At 41.5% G+C, this 26,797-nt stretch overlaps 2 protein-coding genes across 2 annotated transcripts in view; both read left to right on the top strand.

The window, feature by feature from the left end:
* The first annotated feature begins 1,820 nt into the window (after positions 1-1,820).
* On the top strand, positions 1,821-5,691 carry LOC124863674 (actin, cytoplasmic 1). The gene is made up of 6 exons (XM_047358105.1): positions 1,821-1,977; positions 3,272-3,401; positions 3,558-3,797; positions 4,143-4,581; positions 4,673-4,854; positions 4,943-5,691. Exons 2-6 carry the CDS (start codon positions 3,279-3,281, stop codon positions 5,084-5,086), a joined length of 1,128 nt encoding a protein of 375 aa, XP_047214061.1. The 5' UTR covers positions 1,821-1,977; positions 3,272-3,278; the 3' UTR covers positions 5,087-5,691.
* An 8,267-nt stretch (positions 5,692-13,958) lies between these two features.
* The window catches only part of LOC124864646 (trinucleotide repeat-containing gene 18 protein-like), an 81,336-nt gene continuing 68,497 nt past the window's right edge, over positions 13,959-26,797 (top strand). Inside the window, exons 1-2 of the mRNA XM_047359505.1 lie at positions 13,959-14,103; positions 15,714-16,056. Coding sequence (XP_047215461.1) covers positions 15,849-16,056 — 208 coding nt within the window. The 5' untranslated portion in view covers positions 13,959-14,103; positions 15,714-15,848. The remainder of the gene's footprint in view (positions 14,104-15,713; positions 16,057-26,797) is intronic.

The following is a 26,797-nucleotide window of genomic DNA, read 5'->3' as shown; positions in this document are numbered from 1 at the left end:
TAACAAAGTGTTATTTTTATTTACAAAACTATTCTTGGTCAGTTTAATCTTTTCCCTAACACTCAATTGCTATAAATGACAAATTTAGTCTCCACTTAGATGTCTCATTAAAGAATCTCACAATTTTACAAATGATCTATTTAGACAACATATAATTGTGGTAATGGTGATTATATGCAACACTTCACGTGACTGTAAATGAGTTCCTGTCAGGATGACAAATTCCAAGAAAGATTATTTTAAAGCAGAAAAGACATTGACTGTAAGGCTCAGGTTCAGAGAGCCTGCATTTAGCTGGCAGCCAGGGCGTAAGCACAAACGCACACTGTTGTGATACATGAGAGGGAATCTTTCCAGGACAGTATTCCAAGCACTTGGCAAGCACAGATTCCCAGTGAAGAGTGTTGGCAACACAGTACTTAACCAGAGACCTCACACGTACAACTATAAACCAGTTAACACATAAACACACCTAAAGCCCTGCTTACCTAAGCTTTCTGAAGACAGAAACAAACATGAAATTCCATTTTACTGTATGTGGTTTGAATGTTTGTCATGCTCTGAAATGATAACCTGATTCATTCATGTATGTTAAAACATGTAGACATATACACACAAAGTATAAATGCAGAGCCATGCCCTTGACGCAGGATTAAATATTTCTTAGCCAATCCATGTTTATGTCATTATAGCAGTTTTTCTGTCATACAGAATTAAAACTGTGTGGAAATGCAGGGATAAAAGACGATGTCCATTTAAAGTCAAAGGAACTGCATGAATGAAATCCAGGAAGAGAAGCCAAGAACAAAAAAGCTAGAGTGATCACAACTAAATGAGGAAGGGGAAGTGGTGCAGGAGGAAGAGGAGTTGCTACATGTCTCAGTGTAGACACTTTTAAATGGCCTCTCGGTCATTTGACACACTGTCATGTTTAAAGATTTGAAAATCATCACAAAACGTACGATTTAAACTTTTATATGAGAAAAAATATAAAGTAATGACACTAAACCTGTTAGTGTAGATGATTCATGCTCTCTCCTGCATGGGAGTGATCAAGTTGAAACATGCTAGACATGCACCCAACATCATTACAGGTGCACTACAACCATTTATCCTGCATGATGACATCTTTATCAATTTATGGCATTTCAGACACCAAAAGGGTAGTGGCATTTATACACCAAAATGATCTTTCAGATTAACTAATAATCAACCCTACAAAAGACTGATCAATAAATTTAAAGGGTGTTGCCAAAGACGGAGTGGTCATTCCTCATTCATTGCCTCTTACCTCTGTCCCTGCTATCTGACTCCTGTTTGTCATGTATGATTTGGGATCTGCTGAGGACATAAAGTGAACAGCAACATCAGTATCACATCCAGTTAATTACAACCAGTGTTATAACTAAAACGATTAAATAATGTGAATTTATTTCACGGAAGAGAATGGGAGTGATTTCAGATGCAAGACCTAGGCCTTGGCTGCCTTCATGGGGAGGAGCCCTTTGATGCTTAGTTCTAATTATTGTCACTAAAATACTTGCCTAACTGCTTAGAGCAGGTGCATGGAGCATTTATTTGACAGGTATCTAACCCTACACATGCATATAGCTGAATATAACGTTATATCTCGGGATTAGACCTTCTAGGCCTCACCACATCAATCCCTTCCCTTTTATTTTCTCCAATCCTTTGCTACTATCGCCTCCCTCTCCTCTCCGCCTCGCGAGCGCTCCCCTCAGCGCACAGGCAAAGGCGCGCACGCGACGTGCCTCAATGCATGACGCTCGGCCAATCAGAGGCGCCATTCCGAAAGTTTACCTTTTATGGCTAGAGCCGGACAGCTGGAGCGGTATAAAAGCGGAGCGCCCACAGCTAACGGATTCACTCTCGGCGCCGTCACACGTACAATTTGTGCGGGATATCATTTGCCTGAAACCGGTTCCCTTAAAGCGAAAAGTCCCCCCACACCCAAAGGTAAGCTGACAGGAACTGTACTTTACAGAATTCAAATGTTAGAAGGCTTTGAAATGTAAACATTGCGGCTATTTTTGTATTATTGAGTTGGATTTATTTAATTTTTCCGGATTAATGTGGGAAGGGCCACGAAGTTCTTTGTCTAGTCGAATAAAACTATTTGAATTTGTAAAAATCGCAAATGAGAAATCACTTTTGGCTAAATTTATTGTTGGAGCTCGTATATGGTGGTTTTTATGACTGGAAAATGAGAAAGGCGTTAACTCTTGGATGCTTTAATTGGAGCCGGCTTATTGATTTCTAAATACTTCCTAGTTAAAACTACCGCTTGTGGATGGCTTGATGCAAGTATTAAACGTGTGCTGTAGTATGGAATGTATTCCTTAGGTTTAGCACTTCTGCTTTGGGCTCGTCTGGATCAGGGCTGCTCCCTTTGTGCGCCTGATCTAGCGGGGTGTGACCTACTTTAGCTTTAGAGCTTAGCCACATCATGCTAACACGCCCTTCAGATTTGAATCATTAACGGCTGCCTCTCATACAATAAATGCAACTTATTTTAGTATCATCTTGTAACTTTAGATCAGTTCTTGTAGTACAGTGACAGCGAAGACCACTGGGCCTAACTTTAAGACGGTCGTTAAATGACTAAACCGTTATGATCGTTGCTTTGACAGTTAATGAAGGAAAGGAAAATGGCCAATGACTAATCACCCTCAGCTAGTTAAGGTGTGGCTTTCAGGAAATGGTGAGTTTGTCTTGCCCTTGTGACGATTTGTGAGCCAGAAGTATATCATGCAACTCTTTTAGTTTTTTATAATGCCTCTTAATGTACATTTAAATATGCACATGGTCGAGCCAGATGGGCCTGTCTGAATTGAGTCGGGTCAGAACTATGACGCAGTGATATTGAAGCAAAGATTTCCGACACGGGTGGGGGTGTTGAGCAACAGTGGGTGGGGGTGAAGAAGTGTATCTTTAGTGAACCCGAGGGAGTGGTCTCTCGGAACCGGGTCTCGTAATGTCGACTGTTCCGTTTTTTCTTGCCGTATTCTGGCCGCGTGCCACACTGCCAGTAGCCGCAAAGCTGCTCAAAACCGAACAATGCCCTTATATGGTAACAACAGAATGCAGCAGCACTTCCTTTTGTCTGACTGGTAGGAATGTTGGTTTTGAGCTCCCCCTAGCGGACGCCTTGGCACATAGCCTGTCAATAACAGGAAGTGAGACTTGTGACTGCAGACCAACTGGTTTTGAATTGCTGTGTTAACGGGTTTCCACCCCTTTTTTTTTACAGTTCAGCCATGGAAGATGAAATCGCCGCACTGGTTGTTGACAACGGATCCGGTATGTGCAAAGCCGGATTCGCCGGAGACGACGCCCCTCGTGCTGTCTTCCCCTCCATCGTCGGTCGCCCAAGGCATCAGGTTGGTGATGAGCACATTAGAAGACTTTTGTGGGAAACTTCCAGTCCCTTATAACTGGATGACAAGTTTATATAGCATTTTATATAAGTAATGTAAAACCTTAATCTAATTTGTTTGTATAGTAAATGCATACTTAAATTTAATCTCTTCTTTCAGGGCGTGATGGTGGGTATGGGCCAGAAGGACAGCTATGTAGGTGATGAAGCCCAGAGCAAGAGAGGTATCCTGACCCTGAAGTACCCCATCGAGCACGGTATTGTGACCAACTGGGATGACATGGAGAAGATCTGGCATCACACCTTCTACAATGAGCTGAGAGTTGCCCCTGAGGAGCACCCTGTCCTGCTGACAGAGGCTCCCCTGAACCCCAAAGCCAACAGGGAGAAGATGACCCAGGTACATGTCATTCAGCTTAAGTTAAAAAGATGTCTGAAACCTCTCAATATAGCTCCTATTCTCACTTCGTCATTCCTCCTTCTCTAGGATCTCTCTCCTATAAGATGATCTATCATCAGCAGGTCTCTTGTGTGCTTTCATTTGCACTTGTGACTAGATTTAGCAGAGCTGATGGCTCAGTACATGATGGGTCTGACATGCACAAGTGTGAAGGAATGTAGTTTCTGCACTTTTTCTACTAACGTCAGTCTGAAGCTCACTCTAATGCATGTAGTGAGTGCAGTGGCCACAACCTCTTGAGATGTCATGGATGAATGCTAACATGTCTCTCCCTTGTCCTTACAGATCATGTTTGAGACCTTCAACACCCCTGCCATGTACGTTGCCATCCAGGCAGTGCTGTCCCTGTACGCTTCCGGTCGTACCACTGGTATCGTCATGGACTCCGGTGATGGTGTGACCCACACAGTGCCAATCTATGAGGGTTATGCCCTGCCCCATGCCATCCTGCGTCTGGACCTGGCTGGCCGTGACCTGACAGACTACCTCATGAAGATCCTGACGGAGCGTGGCTACTCCTTCACCACCACAGCTGAAAGGGAAATCGTGCGAGACATCAAGGAGAAGCTGTGCTATGTCGCCCTGGACTTCGAGCAGGAGATGGGTACCGCTGCCTCTTCTTCATCCTTGGAGAAGAGCTACGAGCTCCCTGATGGACAGGTCATCACCATTGGCAATGAGAGGTTCCGTTGCCCAGAGGCTCTCTTCCAGCCTTCTTTCCTTGGTATGTTGACAAATTTAAACCAGTTGTAATCAAAGAAAATGCACTTTAGAAGTGTTCTGCACCACTTGCTAAAGAATAAATCTGCTCACAGGTATGGAGTCCTGCGGAATCCATGAGACCACCTACAACAGCATCATGAAGTGCGACGTCGACATCCGTAAGGACCTGTACGCCAACACCGTGCTGTCTGGAGGTACCACCATGTACCCCGGCATTGCTGACAGGATGCAGAAGGAGATCACAGCTCTGGCCCCATCCACCATGAAGATCAAGGTGAGTTGTCTCAGCAGGTTCCTGACTCTATTCACAACACTACACTAGGAGTGTGGTCTTTAATACCTGCTTCTTTATGTTGTTGCAGATCATTGCCCCACCAGAGCGTAAATACTCTGTCTGGATTGGAGGCTCCATCCTGGCCTCCCTGTCCACCTTCCAGCAGATGTGGATCAGCAAGCAGGAGTACGATGAGTCTGGCCCCTCCATCGTCCACCGTAAATGCTTCTAAACAGACTGTTCCTCCTCCCCTTCCCCAAACACCCAACAACTTCAGCTCTGTGCAGAACAACCACACCACACATTTCTCATACACATTCAGGCACAGAGCCTAGGTGACCAACTCATTGGCATGGCTTCAGTTATTTTTGGCGCTTGACTCAGGATTTAAAAAAAAAACTGGAACGATGAAGGAGATGGTAATGTTTAGGTTTTTTAGCTAGGTTTGAAGGAAACCCCTAAGGTTCTGCAGTTTTATCTGGGGGCATAAAATGTACATTTTGTCATTCCAAATGTTCGTTAACTGCATTGTTCAGACACGTATTTGCCTCTATGAAGGCTGCCCAGTGGTTGGCGCATACTTAAACATGGTAGTATCGCTTGTATGTAAATTTATGTCTGGGTTTTTGTACTTTTCAGCCTTAAAATGATCTTGGTCCTGTTTAATTTTTTTTTTTTTGTTATGCAAAACCCAATTGTGACCTTCTTCCCCATTGGTTTCATTCCTGGGGTGGTGGGGTAAGGGGTCTCAAAGTGATGGTAACATGGGGTGCCAGACCGGTGGGGCCAACCTGTACACTGACTAAACAATCCCAATAAAGTGCACATGTGTTCCAACATCATGTCTGACTGTCTTCTGTTGAGTCTGTTAAACCTCTGACTTTCTAGTATAGTCAAAATTTAAGCTACAATGCTAAAATAACTGCAATCTGACCACAACTTTTACTTGACCTGAACTGTTGCTTCACTGAAGGAAGCTTATATAAAAACAAAAGCTGGAATTATTGAGCCAATTCAGAATTGTATGAATTTCCCAATTGCATGCCAGTAAAGGCTTTTAGTTAAACTAAATGGATTTTTTAACTCAAACTTAAGGGTTTGATCTTATTAGTTTGGAATAGATGCATCTGAAGGACTAAAACCTAAACCATGCAGTCTTTGAGCTTAGTCCCTCCTGTGCCAATGTCTAAAACTAAAACTTGTGCCTGTCATTTGAACTCTGCCAATGGTCATAATCTAGTAATGTAGCAGCTGGACAGTAGATGGCAGTAAAGCTCTACTATAGAACAGGACTAGTTTATCCCACTTTGAGGGTGACTGAACTAGTGTAGAAAAGCATGCTCTGAGGCAGATCTCCACCTTAGCAAACTGCCGAGATGCATAATGCTGAAGGGAGCGGCTGCTTATTCTCATGTATGTGCATGACACCAAACATCCAATGTTCTCTTCTATTTCCATGAATCAGCCTGTCCCAGGTGGATCCAACGCGAGTGATACAAATTAACTTAGGTATGCACCAAGAAACACAGGAGCTGGTAGCACCCGCATGGCTGTCTGATATCTGAGATTTATTCCCCCTCCATCCCACCCGAGCGCCACTTTCTGCTGAGACTGCTTCCTTCTGATATCCTTTCACTGCAGCGCCAGCAAAACAGACAGGTGCACGTCAGTGACGCACTTATCTACTCTCTTTAGAAAACGCCTCTCCCCCCTCGAGAAACGACACAAGAGGGCTCACTGTACTCTTTTATTAAAGCAGCTTCAAAGCAGCTCTGTTAGTCTCTCTGCAGAGTAAAAAACTGCAAAAATAGTCAGCCAGCTCCTGCATTCCTTTATTTTCTAACAGCATGTAGTTCTAGTAGTTCTCCGACAGGTGGGGATGTTGCATCACATTCATTTGCCTTTCAGGAAAAGTGGGTGAAAGGCAAAAAGAGGGCTACCACTGCTGATGAAAGGAGGCCGAATGAGAATAACAGATCACACTAATAATGGTGCAGATCTTATTTTCTAAAACGCATCCAGCAGAGGGTGGCATTCTCACCGATAGAGTATTTGAACTCCATGATTACAATATGTTGCAAAAGTATTCATACCCCTTGAACATTTCTGCATTTCATCACATTCCTACCATAAAGGTCAGTGTGTTTTGGGGGGGATTTTACGGCCTACAGGATAAAAGAGATGTAGATGTATTCAGCATCCTTTGCTCTGATACACCTAATTACAATCCAGTATAACCAGCTGCCTTCAGAAGTCACCTAATCCTTAGTCATCCTGCTGTGCCTAATTTAATCTCAGTATTAAAAAAAGCTGTTCTGTCAAGACCTCAGAGATTTGTCTGGGATCATTAGTCATCAGGAGCAATGCACAAAGCAAACAGGTCAGCAATAAATAAAATAGATAAATAAATAAAGCAGGTCAGATTTTTAAACATAAATACTGCTTTTTAACGTAACCCTGTTTTAAACATCTCCACAACTTTATTCAATTCAATTTAAAAAGCAGTATTTATGCTTTAAAAATCTGCAGATGTACCTAGATATGGCTGTCCACCTAAACTGATGGGTGGTACTATGGTAGCATTAATTAGAAAAGCAGGTAAGAGGCCTATGGTGACTCTGGAGGAGCTGCAGAAATCCAAAGCGCACGTGAGAGTCTGTTGACAGAATAATCCTCAGTTGTGCACTCTACAAATATGGCCTTTGTGGATGAATGACAAAAAGAAAGCCATTGTTGAAAGTAAACAATTGTACGTTCCACTGATAGTTTGTCATGAACATGGGAAAGAAGGTGCTGTGATCAGAGACTAACATAGAACTGTTTTGGCCTACGTGCAAAACACCATGTGTGGTGTAAAGCTAACCCTGCACATCATACCCATGCTAGGTATGATGTGTTCAGGGTGACATCCAAACTGCTTTCGAATGAACACTGCACATAACCCTGGATGTCCACATTGAAACATAGGGGTGGCAGCATCATGCTGTGAGCATGCTTTTCTTTAGCAGGAATAAAGGAGCTGGTCAGAGTTGATGGGAACAAGAATGGAACTAAGTAAAGTACATCCATACCACTTTGCAAACTACCACGGACTGTGGTTAAAGTTCAAGGCCAAAACTTTTGCATGTCACTGTATTATTTTGATGGAGTCACAGCAGATATTTGCTGTGAAGCTATAAAAAACTGACCATGTTTTATTTTTCTACATACCCTGGTTAAATGAACTCTATCTGGTTTAAGAAGCATCCTGTCTTCTACAGTCCTGGAATGAATGATGGATTGGCCGCAGCACAGCCATAAAACCCCTCCTGGAAGGTTTAATGGCTCTGACATATCCCAGCTGAACTGTTACCCAGCAGGATGTGTCCATTGCAATATTGTTCCTTTATGCTTGTGTTGAGCCTTGATTGATTTTCTCAGGAAAAATAAAAAATAAAGAATTGCTATGGGTTTTTAGAGCTCTGATCGCATGAGTCAGGAGCAACCACCAAATAGTGCATAGCCTGTGCACTGCAAGCTTGCTCGAACACGCACCAATCAACAACACCTCTCCTCCTACTCTCCCACCCTACCTTCCACTCGCCCACGCACAACCACCAAAAATGTGTTTTTATGACTGAAAAAGCTGCATGGTTAAATCTGCAGGAGCTTTTAGAAATATATTTTCTGCGAATGCATTGACTGTGTGATTATCGCTCACTGCCACAGCATTAATCATAATATATGAGATCATATATGGTCATGCTGGAGGCATACAGATGCCAAATTTATTGGCATCGCTGCTAAAGGTTAGCGTAAATTCAACTTTTATTTTTAATGTTGAAAAATCTAACCTTTAATTAGCAAGGGAAAAAAATCCCACATTGTAAAATAATTGTATTTATTGGCACACCTGCTGTCAGTTAGTTGTATTTCAAAGATTTCAACATGTCATGCTCTCTTACTAGGATTCCAGGGGCTCTAGAAAAGAAAGAAGCCCAAAGCATGACGGATCCTCCACCCTATTTATCCAGTGTTTTATTCCAACTGATCTGGAATGTGCGTTCATCAGTCTTACTCTCATCAAACTAATGCACATAGTTTCAGACAAATCTGCACGTTTATGTTTGTGATAGTTGGACAGAAAAAATGTTTTTTCATTAGTTCCCAAACAACCGGTTGACATGTAAAGATCATCTGGTGATGTTTGGAGACTTGTTTACCTCCTGTAGCATCCTGCTTACTGTGTGTTTATACGATAAATATATTCTTTTACTGTCTTGTTCATCACATGTACAGGTGCTTTAATTATTGCTCTAACTGTAGGTTTAGGTGATTCATTTTTTTTGCAGCCATTTGCTACGACACACGTCTAACTTACTTGAAAGGTAACTCCAATTTTGAAGAGTGGCTAGGAGAAATGGAGTTCCTTCTCAAAGTCCCTTTATATTTACAATCCATGCATTGTTTATTTTAAGTTCTGATCACCTTTAAAAAAGTCAAGTATAAATGATAGCAAATGCTTCAGTTAGATGTATTTTAAAGGGGTTGTTAGAAGTATCAATACCTGCGCCACCAGTTTTTTAAACAACTGTTATTTCCTAGCATGCACTTGTCTTCTCCACTGAATAAATGTAGTCAAATTAAAGGTTGGATTATTCCACTTTTTTCTGGTTGAGGTTATGCTGCTGCAGTAGAATAACGTATTAAAAGTAATTTTGCACCTTTTTTCCAGGGTATTATGCGTGAACAGTGTTCACTGTGTTTTTAGCATTTCACGTTGTTAAACACCGAAAAACGCCATGTCATTTGAAAACGTACTATGGTCAGAAGTGGGAAAAAAAATATATGTATGAAACTAGATTTTCTCATCAGTTGTGTCATCTGAATGCTTTGCATGCAGTTGCGTGCCTGTTTGGAGCCAGCTGCTTGTCCTCCAGCAGAAAGCTCCCCCTCTACTCCACATAAGTGGTCCATCATAATAACCCTGCCAGGCACTGTCTGATGATTGAGAGCTGTGTCTCTACATGTGTGTGTGTATTAAGTGGGGGGTTGGTGTGTCATATGGTGTCAGCCATTTTTTTTTATATGTATTTGGTTCTTTAGGCATTTGTACAGGTGAATCTGAAAACATGACAGTAGTTAGTTTTTTATCACAAACATATGTTGATGTTGGACCAGTTGCTGCAGTGACAGTGCAGCAGTGCTTGCATTGAGCACACAAGATGTGGCATGGTGAATAATTTAGCCCTGAGGGCAGGCAGGCACCCTCTGGTGTGTGTGCAGAAAACACATGGGAGGGGTCGCATACACTGGATCTCAAAAATGTACACACCTCTGTACATTTAGATATAAATGGAAGAGAAATAGAAATGCAATTACCTTTATTGCAACATGTTTTGATTTAATTTTAGGTTTCAGTTTTATTTTGCTCACCCCTTTTAATTACAATAAATGTCATTAATCAGAAATAAACCACAGTTTGTCGAGAGGTTGCAAAGAGCTGAAAGTATCTATTGTACAAAGGTACTTGTCTGGGGGAGGAACAATCAAATCAAACAATCTGATAGCATTATATAAATATATAACATGGCACAGGGAGGTCATAGGAAAACAGTCATGTTGCAAAGACTGGGCTTTTCTCCAAGACCGATAAAAAGTTAAGATGGAAACTGGTCAGGGAGGCTGCCAAGATGCTGAAAGAAACACTGAAGGAGCTGTTCTAAAACTGACAACAATCTCTTGTATTGTCTAAACGTTTGGACAGAAACATTTTCTTCTATAAGCCTGACTAAAATAGTTCCAAACCTTGTAGAACACCATACCCACAAAGAAACGAGGAAGTAGCCACTGTTGGCTGTTCTCTCAAACCCCCAGTCGGTCGTGGCAGATGGCCGCTCACACTGAGCCTGGATCTGCTGGAGGTTTCTTCCTGTTAAAAGGGAGTTTTTCCTCTCCACTGTCGCTACATGCATGCTCAGTATGAGGGATTGCTGCAAAGTCAACGCCAGTGACTGTCCACTGTCTCTACATGCTCATCCAGGAGGAGTGAATGCTACAAGTTACTGACTGGATGCAATCTGCTGGGTTTCCTGAGACAGAAAAACTTTTTATCCAATTTGAATATATAACTAAATCTGACTGCACTGTTCAATAGTTAGGAATAATTGGAATGTATGAACCTGACTGTTGTGAATTGGTGCTATATAAATAAAACTGAATTGAATAATCCTGTGGGGTCCAGTTTCTTTAGATGCAACTGGGACTTTTGTCAAAACTGACCAAATTCAGAATAGTTCCAAATACCAGCAAGTCCCGAGGACGTGTATATTTTTCAACTGAGTTATAAAGGTTGAAATCTTTTATCATGGTCTTATTTTCTTTTTTTTTATTTATTAATTCGTATTATTTTATCAGGTGTGCACTTTTTGAAGCCACTGTATGTTTAACAGGGAACATATACTTAGGTTTTAGCTGCAGATTCTTACAGGGTGTAATGAAAGCTTGTGCCTGTGGAAGAGAATATCTTTGTATAATATTAACCATTTTTCATCCCCAGGGAAAAGGTGAGGCCCCCCTTGGCTGACCTAATGAACGCTGTCTCCCGCCATTTGTCCCTAGTGAGTTAATGCATCCACACGACTGGGGAAAATCCAATAGTCTGTTGGCCAAATCCAATCATTTCCCCGATTCTTCAGCTGACAGGACACAATTAAGCCAAACAGCGGGTGCGGAGCTGAAGGTTGATGTGAGATATGGTGTTCAGTCGAAGATAAGACTGGAACCATCACGCGTTAGCACAATAAAGCCAGTTTTGATGGAGTGTGGTTTAAAGACATGTTTGACTCAGCAGCATTTTAGGCTGTGACTAATGGTTTGTTTCAGGATTGGAGCATGTAGTTAAACCGTGAACAACCTTGTATGTCAGTGAAATAAAACGTAGTCTGCTCTAATGCCCAGCGTCATCTCATTGGTTATAAACCTTGAGCAGATTTGCCAGTGAGTTTATCCTGCACCTTTATTGTATGCACGTTGAGCGATAAACCCTTGCTTTGTACTTTACACCCTAATCCTGAGTGATCTAACATAGTGAAATTACACTTCACAAGCTTAAATGAAATGACTTTATAGGCAATGGTTTTTGCAGACATGTGTATTCCCTTGGGCTGATAAGCACTTTTTTTATTAGATTATCTTAATGACAGATTCAAATCTAATCAGTTTATCAAATTTTATCAAAGTTTATCTAATCAGTTTAGCGAGCAGACAGGTCAGCGGGGTGACCATTGCAGCTCGTATCGGTGCTCCGCTCGGAACTCACCAGCAGCATTTCTCTACGAGAAAGCGGCTGTTGGCGTCCTTAACTCCACAGCTTCTCCTCCGCCGCTCTGCTGAGTGCCGAAGCGCCTCCTGTCTTCTATCAGAGGGTCGCCTTGAAACCGGCAGGCTGCAGAAGGGGGCGAGGAGAGGAGTGGGCAGCTTGAAACCGCCCCGGACCTTTTTAATCAACGTTTTGTAGAAATATTTCGCAGAGCGGTGAAGTTCAAAGAAAACGTAAGGATGAAAAAAAAAAACTTCTGTATCTGAGCTGTTAACAGCGAGGTCATGCAGGGGGGATTTAGGAGCCCCAGTACTACACCCAAAGCTGCCTCCACCCCTTCTCTCCCCCAGCATGAATTTTAACATAATTCTACTAAATGAGCAGGCAACAGCACTTTTATTCCTCTTCTTATGCAAATGTCCGTGTGTTTGTTCCCCCCTCAAGACTCGGGGGGGCGCCCAGCCTTGTGTCACCCACAGCCTATGGGGTTTTCACATTTGCATACCCAAAGCAATGCTTTATTCCACGCTGAGAGACCAGTTCAGGGAATCAGCGATGCCACCACCAAAACGTCTTGGCTGTTTTTGATACAAGGATAACACAAGGAGGACATCACTTCCTATTTCCGTTTTATAAATGTAAACAAACCATTTTGAACAAGTTAAATTCGAAGAAACATCATCGTGATCAATAGTCATAAAAATGATCTACTCTTATGTATAATGAGGTTATGTCTGGGGCTTGGATGCAAAGTAGGGCAGTTGGTAGAGCTGTTTCCTTGCAGCATGAAGGTCCTGGGTTCAAATCCCGGCCTGGGGTCTTTCTGCGTAGGGTTTACCTGTTCTTTGCTTGCATGCTAGGATTCTCTCAGGGTACTCTGGTTTTAAAAATGCCCTTTCTGTATTGTCACAATTGGTTCAAATTTTCATAGATTATACACTTTATTTAAAATATCTGCTCAGAGTAAAATGGTCTAGCTCCAGTCTACATAGATTCCTGAGTACAGGTCATCAACTATGTCAGATTCCTTGATTAAAGTGAAATAGTTCTGTAGATCAGCACCAGTCTTTAGCATGGCCAGCTCCATGACCCACCCACTGTGCTCGTTCATATTCTCTAACAGTAGACATACAAAAATCCTTTTGTTTTTGAAGCATTGGCGCTACACTATAAGGGAAGGACACCCTGGGTGCAGAGCTGCACCCCCTTTATCATAAACCCCCACTGGTGGGAACTATAGGGGGGCAGCAGAATTTTAGGTGTGGACATTGCTATTGAACGTGAAAACTGTTTAAATGTTGCCCAGTGAGCTATATTTAATTCAATTCAGTTTTATTTATATGCCAATTCACAACACATGTTGTCTCAAGGCACTAGAAGACGCTTAAAAAGCAAAAGATTACCTTTATGTCGATGTGATTTCTTCTAAAAGGAAATGACAAGCAAAGAACGTCATTCATTACTGGGGTTAATTATTAATTATTCACTCTCTTTTCCTGATGAGAACAGAGGTCCACTGTAAAGCCTCCCCACCGCCCTCCATATCTAAACACACACACCCGCCCCTCTAAAAACTAGCCCCTCTCCTTGTTTTGATCGTTCAGTCATGAAGGGAGAGGGGACCTTGAAACTGCTCTGCCTCCTTGCTCCATAATTGGTTTTATAGTGCTGGCGAACAGCCAGAGTGCGTTTTTTTTTTTTTTTTCAATGCGCCAGCGACATTGAGTGACACCCAGTTCAGCCAATCAGAGAGGAGGTATTTGAAACGTACACGGTTTGTGTGGCGGTGAGGGAGATAGGCGGGGCTTGTAAAACAATGCTGTGTTTCATTGCTGAGGAGCACGTCAGGGGTTTTCTCTCCCCCCGAGTTATTCCTCCAGTTTACCTTCGGACCAGCCTGTAATGGACTACTCCAGTTTTTACAGCAGCCTGGATACATTTTGAGAAAGGTTTGCATTTATTAAGCTCGACATTTCTCTTTAGTGAAGTCAGCGCTCGGGGTGTTTTTTTAAAATGTTATTATATATTATTTTGTTTTTCTGCTTTTCTTTCTCCAGTAAAAAACCGCTGTCGGTGTTTTAAAACCAATTTTAGGGTGTTAAAAAACGCGCGGAGGCAATGTTGTTACTTTTTGTCCTCCCCCCCCCCCAGTCGCTTTCAAGACGTTTCCTCCGAGAAAGTTTCTCTGCGTCTTTAATGGAAGCGTGAAAAGTTTGAAACGTGGCTGAAATGCCGAGCTCCTCCGCCCGCTGCTGCTGCGGCCGCTGCCGCCGCCGTCATGCCGGGGATCAAACCCGAGTTGGATATAATATAACCCGCCGTCAGAGGCGGGTTCGGAATCATTAACAAGAGTGTTTGCACCCAGTGTGTTTTAATAAAAAGGAGAAATTAGGGTTATTGTTTTTTTCTTACCTTCTGGGCGAAGCTCTCTTCTGATCCCGCCCGCCTGCATATCACGAGTCGCTGGTGTAATTTGTTTTCCTGCAGCTTTTGAAGGTGAATTTAGATTTGTTTTCAAACAGATTTTGATCCTAACTTTTATTTAAATCACTGGTATTTGAAATGGCGAGACCTTTCCGGCTTATTGTTTGATTAAAGAAAGCAGCTTCTTTCTAACTAACTTATATATTCTAGTCATTTTGTTTATTTGTAACTAAGACAGAATGCTGTAGCTATTATAGGAAAAGCAGTTTAAGCAGTTCAGATCCAATCATTTGGTTATTTATATATATATATATATATCTTTAAACTACATTATCGGCGTCCTTGTGGCGCTTCACACTAGACATAAAAAAGTGTTACTAATGTGGACATTTAGTAAGATTTCAGCTGGTAAATGTTATTTGGTTAGGTTCTGGCCAGCACCTATGTCCAATGGTCAAGCAACCCGTACTAAATTTACATGCGTGGGCAACAAAACACCGCTAACCCCTGGCTGATTAATGATGCATGCTTCTTTTTCAACCTTATTTATTTTTAAACCGCTTGAAATTTATATTTGATGCGCCCTTTAGTATTTATGGAGAGGCTATTGGTTTACATTCACCTCGCCAAGATAGCAGTGAAAGCAGCTGGACCGTCGGATAAATGTAAAAGAGGTTATTTGTTTAAAAAAATAAAATAAAAGGGACGTTTTGCGTTTCTATAGCGGGATCCGGTGGCGTTTTCGCGACGATCGCCGAGCAGCTGACCGCTCCTGCAGAGCTCCAGGGCGGCTTGAAAGACTGTGTGCAGCGGGGTGGGGGAAGGAGGACCGCTCACGCAATTAAACATTAAATTATACATATACATATACATAGATATATATATATCTATATATATATAAAGTTTAACTCCTATTATAATCTGGAATTAGAATACAGGCGGATCAGCTCGTTTGGTCATGCTTTAGCCCAGCTTTTAATGTTAATGTAGTTTTTGAAGTGTTTTTTTTAAACTGCGTCATTGGTGCTGTGGGCCGCCTTTTCGCTGGAAAAGAGCGAAATCCCGAAACTAAACCACAGTTTGGTCTGCTGTTGGATTCTGCATCGAGTGATGTTTGTCTTGTTGTGTTTTATAGGTCAGCAGTATGGCTGAGAAGGAGTCCGAATCGCCTGGGAAACTAAAGACACTATTATAGCCAGAATTGGCTTTTTTCCCCGGGATCTATTAGAACGGACGCATTTTTCTGTAACAGCTTTCCCATTTGTGGATAATGGATGGCAGAGATTTTGGTCCTCCTCGATCCGTCCACGTACCCCCGCCGCTGTTGGCGGGGCTCGCCATGGAGTCTCACCGAATCAGAGCAGCGGCGGCGGCCGGTAGGATCCCTCACTCGCCCGGGCACCTGGGCGCGAGCCACCCGCCGCCTCTCCACTCTGGGAAATTTCTGTCATCGGCCATTAACCTACACCCACACCACAGTAAGTGCTCGATTTACCAACGTTAGTCTTTGAAAGCGTGGATGGTAAAGAATGACTGCGCAAAATTCTGCACAGTTTCGTGGCTTTCTATGCGGGGAGCATAAGTTTTATGTAAACAGACCACGTAAAGGATTGCCAGTCACTGCAGCGGAAAATTACTTGGCAGTTTCCTGCACAAGCAGCGTCTGTCCGTCCTTTTTCAGGCACAAATAGGTGTGTTTTGGTTTGTGCTCGGGCTGTTGTTGCAGCACCGTGCGGGTTAGGTGGTGATGGGCTTTTGATTGCATGTGGATCATTACGCCGTTATTGCTGTGAGAGCAAACGCAACTTGCGTTTGTATTAGTATTCTCTGTGGGAATGGTGAAGTTGTGTGACCTTTACAGAGGGATGAGAGAGCACTGTTTACCCTGGTGGCTAAAATGGCCTGAGTGTTTGTGTGAGGGAAGAACTATGGTGGTTCCATATTTGGAATAAAAGGCCTCTCCTGATAGACCATTTGTCACATGGCAGCAGTTTCTTGTTTTTATGGGTCGTGTTTTTCCTGTTGGACCAATCTCTCCTTGAAGAAAACAGAGAAGCAGGTATGGTGTGTGTGTGTGTGTTATGTACATCAAATACAGTTTATGTTGCTCATTGCAGAGCTGGTGATTTTCCTCTTACATTCATTGCCAGCACTGTCGTTTCTGCTCTTGGTATTAGTAAAGGATGCATTGAAAAGAATGAAGGTACTGCATGTTTGCACACAGTTTTATGAAAAGTGATGTTACTTTTAAATATATGTATGTTTGGCAAATTGAAAGGAGAGTTTTTGAAAAATTGAAACCCTTAGTCATAAAGCTACTTGCATATAGACATGAGTTGGCTATCTGTAGAAATCACGCCAAGAATTAAAAATGTTAGTTAACTGGTTCAAAACTGCTAAGATTTAAATTGATAGCATTCTGACCAGAGATGCACCAATCAATGGAGCAACAGGTTGGAATTGGCTGAGGTCAGCTGGCTGACAGACATCTACTACACCTATCTCTCGGAAGGCAGATTCGGTTGTTTGGAAATATTTCGAGTGGTAATATTCTGCTGTAAACATACTCTTGTTAAAACTACTACTTTTTGCTTAAGTCTATGTAGGAAAGTCAAGATAAAACTTAAATTTTTATGGATAACCTTATTATAAAAGTAATGGTCAATAAGTTAATACATTTTAGCAGCAGAAAGAGTAATTGTTGCCTACCTGTTTCCTGAATTACTTCTTGCTTTACTCCTGTCCAAATAAACCTAGACCATCATGTAGTATTTTTACTCAATATCATCATACTGTGAGAATCTAACATTAGCCCAGGCCAGCTTGTATCCCCCATGAGGTCACATAGCTTCTGCAGAACAAGACATTTTTAATTTCTGCTTTATGCTGAAGGCATTCACACTATTGAGATCCTGTTTCTCTTTATTCTTTATTGTTCTTCTTATTCTGGTTTCTTCCGTACACTTTTTGATTCGCTACTTGGCCTACATACTTTGTGCTATTTCTGCCATTCAACTTCTGCTTATTTAGGACATTCTGGCTGCGATTTTTGGTATTTATACTCTTTATACTTTTTAAAATATTCAGCTTTTTATAGATTTTTTGCTCCCATTGAAATGAATGGAAAACGGCAAAAATTCTGCTAAAACTTCACTGTTTTTGCCATTTAACTACTTCCGCATACTTTCAGCTAGAAACACCATTCAACTTTTAAAATGCTTTCGCAACCCTCTGTTATTACTGTATCATTCAACTTTTTGATATCTTTTACAGTTTTTCTACAATTTGGATTCAAACTTTATTACAATTTTTTTAGATTTTCAGTTTTATAATGTAATCCAATGACGGAATGTTCGTATCGCTAGAGTGTACACTCTAGGTTTCTGGATAACCTGAAAAAGAATGAACAAATTCTCTTCACTCACAATTCACTTCACAATTTTCATTCTACCTATACAAATTATACATCAAAACGTAGAATGCTCTTTCGCGATTAAGACAATATCACCCTCATTGATGTGGGACTAACAGATTTCCTCTCGTAAACCGTGCGAGGTAGAGACATGAGCCTTGTGGAGATTTATCTTCAGACCTTGCTGGCGCTCACACTGAAAGAATTTTTTTGATACCTTTTATCGTTTTGTCATAAAAAAGGTTTGTTTAGGAGTACCAAATCTGTCCTTCCCAAAATCGCTTAAAATTGAAAGATTTCTAAATGATCCACTTTTCTACACTGTCATATCTCCTACACGGATTTATGTAGACACACGAAAATCTCCAGGATTGTTCACCGATCCCTGCTTATACATACGGTCCAAAAAGGTTTTGGATATCTTTTATTGTTTTCTCATGAAGTAGGTTTGTTTGAGAGTGAAAAATTCACCTTCACCTGAATTAAAAATGGTTAAAATGATCCACTTTTTCACAGGGTCACACCTCCCAGACAGCTTTTTGTAGAAACTTGAGAAGCTCCATAATTGTTTAGCAAGGCCTGCTGATTCATACGGTGCATGAATCAAATCGATAGCCCATATAGTTTCTGAGTTATTAGATGTTGTTCAAGAGCATGTTCAGGCATTTTTGTGTTTTTCTCAATTTTTCCCCTTTCTTTTCACCTAATGTTGTGCCTTTTAATATTATATTTTCAATAAAAAAGTGGTAACATTCTCGTTCCCCTGTCCGTTCTGAGAAAAACGGTCCAAGAGTGACGTCGATAGCCCCTACGGTTTCCGAGTTATGGCCAGTAGTTTGGGAGCATGTGCCTCCATGTTATAAAGCCTAGACCAGGGGAGACAGAGAGAGAGGTGCTGCGTGAGTGAGAAACAGCAGGTGTCAAGTTACACTGACGCTCTTTGCTGATTGGCTGATTCATTCCTCACTGTTCTATTTATAGCTCTGTGTATCTCCTACTGTATATGTCTGGATGTGATTCTGTCTTTCTTCTCTCCCTGTCTCCTACTCAGACACAAACAAGAGCCCTGGCGCGCGCACACACACACACATCCCTGTTTTACTCTCTTTGTGAGAAGTTTTCATTGACTTTCATTGATTTTCATTCATTTCTATGGCCTAAACCTGACCCGACCCCTAACCCTTTGACCATCTTGATAGGAGGCAATTACATGGCAGCCATTTTGTGTTGAGTACTTAAACAGCATGTACTGCTGTTCCAACAGCTAGACAACAGTGATTAAATTTAAAAGGCAATTTCATACACCTTTGCATACATAGGCTGTTAACACATCAGAACCTGGAACAAGTCTCTATCAGAACCAGACACAAACTCTGTCAGAACCAAGAGGAAATCTCCATCAGAACCAGTTAGGAACCTTCCAGCAGAACCAGGTCCAAAATCTGTCAGAGCCTGAAAGAAACCTCTATCAGAACCAGTTCAGAAGTCCATCAGAACCAGGACGAAACCTCTATAAGAACAAGGTCCAAACTCCATTAGAACCTGTTACAAATCTTCATCAAAACCATGTACAAACCTCCATCTGAACCAGGTCCAAATTCTATCAGAGCCAAGGAGAAACATCCATCAGAACCAGATCCAAACTCCATCAGAACCAGGAAGAAACCTCTATAAGAACAAGGTCCAAATTCCATTAGAATCTGTTACAAATCTTCATCAAAACCATGTACAAACCTCCATCTGAACCAGGTCCAAAGTCTATCAGAACCAGGTGAAACCTATCAGATCTAGGAAGAAAACTCCAACAGAACCAGGTCCAACATTCATCAGAACCAGACCCAAACTCCATCAGAACCAAGAAGAATTCTTCATCAGAACCAGTTAGCAACCGCCATCAGAACCAGGTCCAAATTAAATCAAAACCAGAAAGAAACCTCTTTCAGAACCAGTTCCAAAATCCATCGGAACCTGGAAAAAATCTCCATAAGAACCAGACCCAAACTCCATCGGAACCAGTTAGGGACCCTCCACCAGAACCAGGTCCAAATTGCTTTAAGAATCAGGAGGAACCTTCTACGAAGACTGGGTCCAAACTCCATCAGAACCTGGCAAAAATCTCCATCACTACCAGGAAAAAATCTCCATCAGAACCAGGTACAAGCCTCTTTCAGAACCAGGTACAAACCTGTATCATAACCAGGTCCAAACTCTATAAGAGCCAAGGAGAAACATCCATCAGAACCAGGTACAGACCTCCATCAGAACCAGATCCAAACTTCATCAGAACCAGGGAGAAACGTTAATCAAAACCAGGTCCCAACTCCACCAGAACCTGGCAAAAGTCTCCATAAGAACCTTGAACAAAACTATACCAGAACCATGTACAAGCATCCATCAGAACAAGGTCTAATCTCTATCAGAACCAGAATGAAACCACTACTCTGTGACTTATGATGATAAGACCATCTTCATAGGTCCCAGTGGAGAATCAAAACAGCAACCATTTGATGTCAGCTACTTAAACAGCTTCTTCTGCTGTTCCAACACCTGAACAAGAGTGAATAATTTAAAGGACAATTTCATAGACTTTTGAAGATAGGCTGTAGTAAGCATTAGCATTTTAGCTAATTTTAGCTTATACATTGTTTTTGAATAGTAGATGGGGTAAATTAATATTCGCCTTCCTGCTAGTGATAGCCGATATGCTAATGTTAGCATTTTACATTCTCTATCTCATCTCTTCTCTCTTAGCTGACGAACACATTTGCCTTTTTAGGCAATTTCCTGTTTGTTTTTGTGTTTCTTCAGCGTATTTGTTGTTAGTTCATTCTTTTTCTGAATTTTCTGCCATTTTTTATACACTTTAGCACTGACTTCAACTTCTTAGGCAATGTTTTTGCTTCAGCCTATGCTTTTTCAGCTCATCTATGGGCAGCTCTTTCCTGCTTTTTTAATGTTTTTGTCAGTTCTTGTATTTCAACAACTATTTCAAGTAGTTTTGAGGTAACTTCACTTTGTTACGGTGTTTTATACCTGATAGTCTTCCTGCTTAAACAGATCAGATGACAGTTTTTCTTTGCTGTTCTACTAATTTATCAGATTTCAGCTGATATTCTGCTGTCAACCTTAGCCACTTTCTGCCAGCTTTCAACTGGAGTTTAGCATTTATTTTTTCTTCTAATTCATTAAATTTCAGCAGATTATCTGCAGTCAATTTCAGCTTGTTTCTGCCAGCTTTCAGCCAAAAAATTCAGCTTTCAGCATTCACACTGCATTTTTGCAGGAAATGCAAATTTTTCTAGTTAAATAAATGAACCACAAGCTAAAACTGCATTATATGTCGAATCACAGTGGACACGGTGAGACCAGTTTGTGCAGAATCACATGGTTTTTGACTAGACCTGATACAGATCTTAGTGATCATGATCTTAGAGCTCAGGTAGAGCGGTGGAGAGATGACGGATAAGAGAGTGGTGAGGAAAATGTGGAATAACTGCAATCAACATCAGCATTTGAATATTCAACAGTACCATCTCTGTTGCATGTTTTCCTAGTAGCAAGCACCTCTGCCCCAAACATATTCCTCCAGAATTCGATGACTTTGGAAGTGAGAGTTAGGGGTTCCAGGAAAGTCAGGCAGAGCTTGAAGGGCACGGCTCTGATGAACAATTAATTTGACACTCTGACAAAGCCAACACACTCTACTCACACACAAACAAGAAAAGGTGACAGAGATGAAATCAGCTCACAGTGAGGGGTGTTACAATGATTGATGGATGTATTGTTGCAATGAGAAGTACCAGAGCAGGGTTTCTTGCAGCTTAGATTAATGGATTTTGCAGTTCTTGAAGAAAATGTAATATTCAATGTGTGTCTAGAGACTTTGTCTGAACAACACAAATGCCATGTCTATTTAAAAACTGTGTGCTGCAGAAGCCTGTTTCAGTTTGGATGACGCGATGATCTCCTTTTTCCTCTCCTGTGTCGCCCTAACGAGCCGAAAATTGCTTGTGGTGTGTGTGCAGATGTGCTTTTGCAGTTGCAGAACAAGCTTGAAGCACAGTCAGGGGTGGGGGCTGTTTGATGGAATTGACCCAACCACCATTCCAGCCCAGATTGGTGGTTGAAGCACTCTTTTTAACTGGAATATTTTTTATTCTGCCCACACGATGGCCATCTCACTCTCTGACTCTGTTCTCCCCCACGTACATTGAAGCAGTCCACTGTACGTTACGGGTCATTTAGCTTTATGGTGCTGCTCGCTGGCAAATCCTCACCCATTACATTAACAAAACAAAAAAAACGATTGAAATCCATCTCGCTATGGAAGAAGCGACATAGAAGATGAATGAATGAAGGGTTTACTTTTGTATAAAATGAAAGTAAAGTGCATACTAGCATGGAAGCCCACAACAATAATAACAGTATATTAATCAGATAGCAAAAGGCGCTTAAGAGGAATTTGTTTTTTTTTTTACAGGATTTGTATCAGGTGAAGCTAAAGCTATGCCACTTTAAGAGTTCTGGATACAGCATATTTACAGACAAAGGTGTTTCATCCTAAATGCAAAATATATATATTTTTTGTAAATCTTTGGCCTAATTTCTGCTTTGACCGGGTTTTTCGTTGAGCAAATGGCTAATCTGAGTTTTCTGTCCATATGTGACCCAAATTGGGTTTTAGTCAATTCAGACCCTAGGTGGTCCTAAATTGGTGCATATCTGATGTTTTTCAAAGCTACCTCAAACCTATTGATCACAATCGCAGTTCGTCAAGCTCTTAAATCGTGTGTGACAGACTCATAAAATATTGCCAAGCTGAGGCAGAAAGTGTCTAGATCGATGATAGAAATGGCCGAAACAAGCATGGCAGCCACCTTGGATGGAGCTGGTCATAATTGTGTGGGCTCTGAGTGCCCAACTACTTCCTCATTAATACAGGTTAGCTGATGTGTAGCGCCCATATTTACCCGTGCAAACACAGCATGTAACGTCACGTCATTGTCTGCTCATGTGGGTCACTTTTGGACCGTGGAGTTTTATCTGATGGTGGTCGCGTTGAAATTCTAATGTGAACAACCATGCAAAAAAAAAAAAATCACATCATAGCATAAAACCCGGCATCTTTTATGAGAGCTCAAAAGTCAACTTTGCACCTTCCTGGTATCTGCTAAACGTCTTGCTCTCTCTCACTCTCTTTCAGTCTGAATCGAAGGCATTTTTGACATGTTGTTGAAACTGTAATTAGGCAAGCTGTGCTTAGGCTAAAACCCCATTTACTTCTCTGAAACTACTGAAACGCCAAGGTTACCGTGCCGTCGAAGAGGGGGCAACTACAAAGACGTACTGTACTTTTCATTAAACAAATCCCTGTTTTTGCACAGTGCTTATTCAATTTTATTTACTAAACCTCATCAGGAGTAGTCTGTGTTTGTAGACTTAAACTGACTTTAAATGGTCTTCCTTCTACTGAGGCTCTGTCGGTGTTTCTGTCACCAGATTGAGGCCATCTGTCCTCTTTCGCCAGTTCCCATCCCTCTAGAGCCCAAGAGTGTGGGGTGGGTGAGACTCGGTGAAATGTAAATGCAGTGAGAAGACAAGGCTAACAACGGTTTTATTTCCCAGACCGGTGAAGTGTCGCAGCAGAACATCTTGCTGTGAATGGCGGGCATCAGAATTTACCACCGGGTGTTTAGATTAAATATTGAAACCTTTTATAGTATTTGGGAGAAGTGCTCTTTCGTTGCATTTTCCTCAGATCATTTCACAGTCTAAAGCAGTGCTACTTTCCTATTTCTTGGGGTTTCTTTTGTCACCATGTTGCATTACTTAGATGTAGCTTTAGGAGAAAGTTAGTGATTGTTTTGGTTACCCAGGTAGCTTACCTTCAGGAATCTCAAGAGCTCAGTTAGGTCCTAATCTGTGTTTAGTAAAGACTCTTTCTGTTGATGTATTTGTAAAGGAATGGGATTTTGTAGATGAATGAAAACAGTTGGAGAATAATGTGGAAGGGGAACTAAATTAGCCCAATATCTGAGATGGAAGCCAGTATTTTCAGCTCTTTGAAGGCTACAAGCTGAGCCTGCTGTTTGTGTCTCTGTAAGAGTATGTGTGCAGATGAGAGCGCCCAGGTGTTGTGTATTTTTCTGGGACTCCAGAAAAAAGGAGATATATCTTGGCCGCAAAGAATTCATATTGTTAGATAAATGCGGTAACCCTTCCGCTGGTCTCTCAATCTGTTTAAGACCCACAAAGGCCACGTGGATGCTGTAATTCATGGAGCTCACAGGGCAGACCAGGGGTATCGGTACCAGTAAGTCTTCCACAGCGCTTGCTTAGTGTTTCTGTTTGAATTAATGTGAAGACTTTGTGCTTGAATGTATTCAAAGCACAGACCTGTGTGTGTTGGAGGATGTGGCTCAGACGTGACCTCGCTTAGATTAATTGAATCCTTCAGGACAAAAAACAGCCTCCTTAAGAGAATGCACAAGGCAGTTGTGCCCTGGCACAATAAACCTGTCACACACAGACAAACTACGCTTCCTCTCTCTCTCTCTCTCTCTCACACACACACACCCACACAACCCACTGTCAAACACACACCTGTCAAACATGAGAGTGATTGGATGTTGTGTGAGGAGAGAGAGAGAGAACAAGCAAGCCATGGCATGTTGAAATACCCAAAGCATTAGCTTAGCTGTTCACTTGGCCAGTCCCCTCCCTTTAAGGCAAACAGCCTCCAACACACAAAGGTCACACACTGCGTTGTCTGTCTGTTTGATTACATGACTCCGTTTCAAAAGCCAAATAAAGCTCAGGTAAATGTGCGGTGACTTTAAAGAAACACCCAGCTAAATACACGTTTGCTGCTGGCCAATAAAGTGGATCAGGACATTGAGTATCTGAGTTTAGAACTCATCAGAAGTGACTCATACAAAAGGAGACGCAGTGGAGGAAAGTCTGGGCACATTTCAACACCAAGTGTTGCTAAAATTCATACAGATACTTTATTTTAATTTAATGTTTACCTTTTACCTTTGTGTCATTCTGTGTTTGTCTTGTTTTCTTGTGTTGACACTTGGTTCAGACCGGTTACCGATATCAAGGTATACCAAGGTTTTAAAAAGTTGCGTAAAGCTTAAATTGCTCTTAATGAGATGCCAGAGAAAGGGTCTGAGTGAAAAAAGCACTGCCCTTCCTCTGTGTGTTGCTGTGTACTGCTGATCAGCTGGCTGAAAGAAGAGTACTGCACTTTTCTCCTTGCTTGCATATAGATTCTTCAATCAGAATTACGATCTCCGGTTTTGTAAGCCTGCTTATACTGAATTTAATTAAAATTTCTATTTCACTTTGGAAAATACAACAATAATCACAAGAGACCATAAAATTAAAATCTGGGAATCTATCATGGCATACTATCAGAGTACTGCAGACAAATGCTGCTCTAAAAAATTTATTTCATTCACATTCAAGTTAAGTATTGCAATTGTACGTCTAAGCCCAAAATTATTCCGTTTGATCGTACTTTGTTTATTGTTCCTCACATTGTTTTTACTACGTCTTGATGCTCTATCACAAGTAACACTCCCAGCCATACTGTCAGATTGTGGGGTTTGCAGTAATCATCAGTTAGTTTTATAGCTAGCACAATAATCAACAGTTTTTGTTACAATCATCTTTTTTTCCTGATAACAATGAACAATAATGGCCCATCCCTATTATAATATAAGAAGATGTCATAAATGTATTCAAAGTATCTTCTGGCCTTCCCATCATGAGTGATCATTATATATAATGGGAGCAAAGATTGTCTCAGAGCAGCAGCTATAAAACAGGTGACCTTTTAAACTGTCTTTAGCATATGCTATTAGGAGTTGGTGTGGCTAGCATTACAACAGCAGCTATCTCCTTGAGTATTCCTTAGAAAACAGATGATTAGCTTAAGTGTGAGATTTCCAAACAGTTTCCAAATCCACCATGTCCCACGACTGCCCAGGGCTTAAAGCTCAGATAAATAGCTCGGATAAAAACAAACGCTGCTGTACATCATTCAGTATTCTTATCTGCTTCTTGTCTCGCTTTCTCTCACTGTCTGGCAGCCTGAATGAACTGCCTACATGGCATAGAAGATGTTCATCTAAATGGCTTCTTAGATCTCTCTGTGTCCTCTGACCTCACTCACCTTACTGATACTGAAAAATAGCCAACAATGAATCTTCACCCAGTATCAGCGTTCACTCTGAAGAGTGTTGTCCCAGGAAAAGAAACACTGAGCTGTTTGGAGACATTTACAGTTGGAACCTAAAACAGTGTAGCCTGTCACTCTTATTAGGGCAATGATGTTTAATTGTGTCACTCTGTTAGAGCAAAGAAGCAAAAAGCATTCATATTCCACCCAATTAGCACCTGGAAACTACTATGTATTTTTGATCAAGTCCATGCATCAAACAAAAACTTAACACATGTTATTGGTACAACTAGATGATTTATACATCACTTTTACAATAGGAGCAATGGATTTTCTTTTTTAAATTACTCTGCACCGGCCCATGCCTAGTTCACACAAGGCGTTTCCTTAAAACACCAAGCAGAGATTGAGTAAAGTTATGCCTGCTTTCTTTATATTTATGAGAATGTGAGTTTATCTGCATCGCTGCCCAGCTGCGCTTGTCATTTACTGTGACACCTCACGATATGGTGAGCGAGCACCTGTCGGGAGCTTATAGAGTATGTCAGAATCGCTCCTGCTGTCTTCACAGGAGGTTAGAGTGCCTCAGCCTGGCACAGCGAGGCTCACTGGGTGTGCT

The sequence above is a fragment of the Girardinichthys multiradiatus genome, chromosome Y, assembly GCF_021462225.1.
Source record: "Girardinichthys multiradiatus isolate DD_20200921_A chromosome Y, DD_fGirMul_XY1, whole genome shotgun sequence".
NCBI lineage: Eukaryota > Metazoa > Chordata > Actinopteri > Cyprinodontiformes > Goodeidae > Girardinichthys > Girardinichthys multiradiatus.
Note: the sequence above shows the minus strand (reverse complement) of the source record. Positions and strands in the feature narration are given on the sequence as shown.

What these genes read in the sequence shown, in the direction of transcription:
- LOC124863674 (XM_047358105.1), top strand. Translation starts at nt 3,279, where the DNA reads ATGGAAGATGAAATCGCCGCACTGGTTGTTGACAACGGATCCGGTATG. An exon ending in CTTCCAGCCTTCTTTCCTTG is followed by an intron (nt 4,582 to 4,672) that starts GTATGTTGACAA and finishes ATCTGCTCACAG; the next exon opens with GTATGGAGTCCTGCGGAATC. An exon ending in CATCCACCATGAAGATCAAG is followed by an intron (nt 4,855 to 4,942) that starts GTGAGTTGTCTC and finishes ATGTTGTTGCAG; the next exon opens with ATCATTGCCCCACCAGAGCG.